General features: G+C 43.8%; 1 protein-coding gene across 1 annotated transcript in view; it reads left to right on the forward strand.

Annotated features, from left to right (window-relative positions):
- WWC2 (WW and C2 domain containing 2) overlaps window positions 1–5,513 on the forward strand; it is a 243,054-nt gene extending 237,541 nt beyond the window's left edge. The window contains exon 23 of the mRNA XM_088446944.1: window positions 5,399–5,513. Coding sequence (XP_088303070.1) covers window positions 5,399–5,465 — 67 coding nt within the window. The 3' untranslated portion in view covers window positions 5,466–5,513. The remainder of the gene's footprint in view (window positions 1–5,398) is intronic.
- Window positions 5,514–6,000: the final 487 nt, after the last annotated feature.

Raw genomic sequence — 6,000 nt, forward strand, 5'->3', positions numbered from 1 at the left:
ACTCAATATACATTTGTTACTCCCACATTGCCTCTGATTTTTCTGGTACATACAAAGTGCTTAATTAAAGGTGGTTATATTTTTTCTCCTTTGAGCACACTATGTGTTGGCTTTGTCTAAACGCTACAAAGGAAATGCTATTTTGGTCCTCAAATAAGTGGTGTCGTTTACAAAGAGTACTTACTTTACAATTGCTGCTCCACCCATTACTTCCATAGTCTAGCACTGTGAACTCATCCCTTTCATTGTATCTAGTGTATATTTTACTTTGTCACCCCGTTCTACTGCACAGTGGTGGGAGAAGAAATGTATATATGTGTGTGTATGTATGTGTGTGTATATATATGTGTGTGTGTGTGTGCGTGTATGTATATATATTAGGGGTGTGCACCGGCCACTTTTTGTGTTTTGGTTTTGGATCTGGATCTTTCTTCGTGTTTTGGATCTGGATTGGTTTTGCCAAAACCACCCTTCCGTGTTTTGGGTTCTGGGTTTTGTGTTTTGGATCTGTATTTTTTTGAAAAAAAGCATAAAAACAGCTAAAATCACAGAATTTGTAGGTTTTTCTGCTCCTATGCTATTATTAACCTCAATAACCTTAATTTCCACTCATTTCCAGTCTATTCTGAATACCTCACACCTCACAATAGTGTTTTTATGTCCAAAAGGTTGCACCGAGGTAGCTGGATGACTATGCTAAGCGACACGAGTGGGCGGCACAAACACGTGACCCATCTAGGCGTGACACTGCAGTGGCAGACAGGATGGCATTGAAAAACTAGGCCCCAAACTGTACATAATGCAAAGAAAAAAAAGAGGTGCAAGATGGAATTGTCCTTGGGCCCTCCCACCCACCCTTATGTTGTATAAACAGGACATGCACACTTTAACAAACCAATCATTTCAGCGCCAGGGTCTGCCACACAACTGTGGCTGAAATGATTGGTTCGTTTGGGCCCCCACAAAACAAGCTGGCAATTTATCTGTCCCTGCACAAACTGGCTCTACGGAGGCAAGATGTCATCCTCATCCTCCTCATCCACCGATTCCTCACCCTCTTCAGTGTGTACATCCTCATCCTCACAGAGTATTAATTCGTCCCTGCTGGAACCACAGGTCCCTCTGTACGTTCTGGAGGCTGGTCTCCCTGGAAGAGTTGATAATTCATTTTATGAACATCATCTTCTCCACATTTTGTGAAAGCAACCTCCTACGCCTTTCGCTGACAAGGTTCCCGGCTGCACTAAACACTCTTTCGGAGTACACACTGGAGGGGGGGCAACTCAGGTAAAATAGAGCCAGTTTGTACAGGGACCTCCAAATTGCTTCTTTTTCCTGCCAGTACAGGTACGGACTGTCTGACATGCCTACTTGGATGCTGTCACCGATGTAATCCTTTAACAGACAGACGCACGCTTGTCGCTGCTGCTTTGAGGATTCAAGTGCGGCTACAGCCCACACAATTCACAAAGACAGAAAAAAAAAAAGAATATTTTTATTGTTTGTGGAGCACACTTTGAGGGTTACACCACCCTTTAACAGACAGACGCACGCTTGTCGCTGCTGCTTTGAGGATGCAAGTGCGGCTACAGCCCACACATTTCACAAAGACCGAAAAAAAAAGAACAATATTTTAATTGTTTGTGTAGCACACTTTGAGGGTGTCACCACCCTTTAACAGACAGACGCACGCTTGTCGCTGCTGCTTTAAGGATGCAAGTGCGGCTACATCGCACACAAGTCACAAACACATTAAAAAAATAGTTTTTTATTTTTTGGAGCACTTTGAGAGTTACACCACCCTTTAACAGACAGACGCACGCTTGTCGCTGCTGCTTTAAGGATGCAGGTGCGGCTACAGCCCACACAATTCACATAGACAGAAAAAAGAAGAAGAATATTTTTATTGTTTGTGTAGCACACTTTGAGGGTGTCACCACCCTTTAACAGACAGACGCACGCTTGTCGCTGCTGCTTTAAGGATGCAGGTGCGGCTACAGCCCACACATTTCACAAAGACCAAAAAAAAAAGAACAATATTTTAATTGTTTGTGTAGCACACTTTGAGGGTGTCACCACCCTTTAACAGACAGATGCACGCTTGTCGCTGCTGCTTTGAGGATGCAGGTGGAATCTAGACGGGATTTGGAACCGAGGACACACTACCTCCATCAATTGTCTAAATCCCACTGCACTAATGTCGGATACCGGACGCACGTCTAACACCAACATAGCAGTCAAGGCCTCAGTTATACGTTTTGCTTCAGGATGACTGCTGTCGTACTTCATCCTCATCGCTAGGGACTGTTGGAGGGTCAATTGTTTAGTAAAAGTAGTGATGTTCCTACTTCCTCTCTGGGATGATGAACAACTCCCAGCAGCAGCAACAGCACTAGGAGGAAGTGGTTCTTGATCTTTCCCTATTTTATTTTTATCGGAGAAAGTTTGGTCCTCCATTTATGTTATATTGATATATATACGTGCGGCTAAAGCGCACACAAACACAGAAAATATTTTTTTATTTTTGCTGGAGAGTAGTGCACTTTGTGGGTTACACCACCCTTTAAGAAATGAGCCAGCCGGCTCTTTACTTATGGGACACAGGCGCACGCTTGGCGCTGCTCCTTTGTTGATGCACGTGCAGCCACAGTGCACACAAGTCACAAACACAGAAAATATATATTTTTTTGGTTTGGAGTGTACTTTGGGGGTTACAGAACCCTTTAACGGTCAAGCCAGCCGGCCCTTTACTTATGACACAGGCGCACGCTTGGCACTACTTTGTTGATGCACGTGCGGCTACTGCGCACACAATTCACAAACACAGAAAATAATTTTTTTTTTGGTTTGGACTGGAGTGTACTTTCGGGGGTTACAGCACCCTTTAACGGTCTAGCCAGCCGGCCCTTTACTTATGACACAGGCGCACGCTTGGCACTACTTTGTTGATGCACGTGCGGCTACTGCGCACACAATTCACAAACACAGAAAATAATTTTTTTTTTGGTTTGGACTGGAGTGTACTTTGGGGGTTACAGCACCCTTTAACGGTCAAGCCAGCCGGCCCTTTACTTATGACACAGGCGCACGCTTGGCACTACTTTGTTGATGCACGTGCGGCTACTGCGCACACAATTCACAAACACAGAAAATAATTTTTTTTTTGATTTGGACTGGACTGTACTTTCGGGGGTTACAGCACCCTTTAACGGTCAAGCCAGCCGGCCCTTTACTTATGACACAGGCGCACGCTTGGCACTACTTTGTTGATGCACGTGCGGCTACTGCGCACACAATTCACAAACACAGAAAATAATTTTTTTTTTGGTTTGGACTGGAGTGTACTTTGGGGGTTACAGCACCCTTTAACGGTCAAGCCAGCCGGCCCTTTACTTATGACACAGGCGCACGCTTGGCACTACTTTGTTGATGCACGTGCGGCTACTGCGCACACAATTCACAAACACAGAAAATAATTTTTTTTTTGGTTTGGACTGGAGTGTACTTTCGGGGGTTACAGCACCCTTTAACGGTCAAGCCAGCCGGCCCTTTACTTATGACACAGGCGCACGCTTGGCACTACTTTGTTGATGCACGTGCGGCTACTGCGCACACAATTCACAAACACAGAAAATTATTTTTTTTTTGGTTTGGACTGGAGTGTACTTTCGGGGGTTACAGCACCCTTAACGGTCAAGCCAGCCGGCCCTTTACTTATGACACAGGCGCACGCTTGGCACTACTTTGTTGATGCACGTGCGGCTACTGCGCACACAATTCACAAACACAGAAAATATATTATTTTTTTAGCACTTGGGGGGAGCACCCCTGATGGACAGAGCACCCCCTGGACAACACTACAGCACCCCTTTAGGACTGGGACACTGCACAGGACTTTGGAGTGGACACAGCCCCTATGGAGAACTGACTGCACAACACAGTCCAGCCAGCCCCTATGGACTTTGAAGTAGTGGACACAGCCCCTATTAACAACAGCAGCACAGCACAACACAGCCAGCCCCTAAGGACTTTGAAGTAGTGGACAACAGCAGCACTACACTACACTACACAGCCCTAACTCCCACCCTCCCTCTTCACTGTCCACAGCCGAGTGAGAAAATGGCGCCGACGCGGGTACCTTATATAGGATCCAAAACCCGCGAGACTCGGAAGGCGGGATGATGACGTTTTGCCTCGATTTCAGATCCGAGTCAGGCGGGAAAAGTCGAGCCTGATTCGGATCGGACTCGGATCGGGGGGGCTCGGGGGGGTTCGGATTTCAGAAATCCGAACCCGCTCACCCCTAATATATATATATATATATATATATATATATAAACAGAAGGTATAGATGCCTTGGTGCCCTCCCAAAGGTAATACACAGCCACTCAGAGGGCTTATATATGTATAAAATTAAATAGCACACAGTCACAGGCAGGAGCGTCCGATGTTTTGGTTTTAATAACCTTCTTTAAGGACCGATATGTCTCTCCATTGCTGTGTGTATGTATGTGTGTGTGTGTGTGTGTGTGTGTGTGTGTATGTGTGTGTATATATATATATGTGTGTGTGTGTGTGTGTTAGTACTAGCCGACAATATAGTTCCATAAAGCATCTGGTGACAGTACAAGTGACACTTTTCCATTGTTTGTTTCATCACCTGAAAGTAACCAGTGGTCTTGTAATGTGTGTGATTCATTTTTTTTATTTAGTGTTACAATTCTTGTATGGCCCTTGTCCGATTTACTAAGTCCATTGGCCTGACAAATGGTCCCCTGAGTGCCCAGAGGACTGGAGGTGGCGGATTGGGGGAGCATGCTGCCCATTGTTTCATTTATCCATTTAGGGCACTGTATATGCAGAATGGTGACACAATAGTGGAACTTGTGAATTGTATAGTTGTAACTTTGCACCTCTGCAAAATGTCCTGTAGCATTATCATACTGTTCACTCTGGGTTTTCTCCTTTTTATTTCTTACATAGAGCTACTATCAGTCCTGGACTGATGGAAATTCAGTTACTATGGCAATATGGATATAATGTTACCTCTATACAGCCTGACTAGCTGGATCTCTGCCAAAGTTGATCATTCACATTTGGCCAGTTATTTATTATTTTGGCCCATTTATGATGTGATATGTGACCAGTTAATATTAAAATGCTCTAATTGGCCACCAAAATTGTAGCATGCGCGATCACCTTCGTGTTATGAAGATTAACTCACATTTGTTATGATCTTCTACGAGTCACAAAGGGAGCTGCTCCAAGTTCTTTGGATATTGTGGCTGTCTGAGCTGTCAGATAAATACTTATTTGCAGGCATGATGAGAGCATTTCACTGTATGTTCTCCACACTTATTTGGACCCAAGCTTCAAGAGCTGTTTTGCTTTCTTGCAGGGAGAAGATTGCTTACTTCACCAGAGCCAAGATCAGCATCCCGTCTCTCTCCGCTGATGATGTATAGTTCTATTTTTATTACACAGCTGTACTATTTTTACAATTGCCCATCTTTTTAGACAAACTTTTTGTAGCATAGCTCTTGCTTTTACCGTAAAAAAGCAAAACCGAATATTTTTTCTACATTATACTGTAATTTGTAAAAAAATCTTTACTGAATGAATGACTAGAAGAAAAGAAAAAAAAAGTCACCAAAACAGAAAAACACACACAAAAAAAAGAAGAAACCAAAGTAGAGTAATTTAGTGCACCGATGGTAATCTTGTACAGTCTGTATGTGTCATATATGCATTTTCTTAATGTTTTGTAAAGTTTGCAGCGAAGACCCACAGACAGTGTGGTTTTCTTTGCTGTTGAACTGCACTGTCCGCCGACATTTATTGTTCAACGGACTGGTTTAACTGTTTTCATGTAAGCTGACTGTGAAACTGGCTGACAAGCCATACATCTGACTTTTGCACCATAGACTTTTTTTTTTTTTTAATCAATCTAATTTTCCAAAACTTCAAGGCTGCCTCATGAGCCAGGTGCTCCTACGTCCC

This window comes from Taudactylus pleione, unplaced genomic scaffold (genome assembly GCF_031769625.1).
Source record: "Taudactylus pleione unplaced genomic scaffold, aTauple2 ptg000408l, whole genome shotgun sequence".
NCBI classification, from domain to species: Eukaryota; Metazoa; Chordata; class Amphibia; order Anura; family Myobatrachidae; genus Taudactylus; species Taudactylus pleione.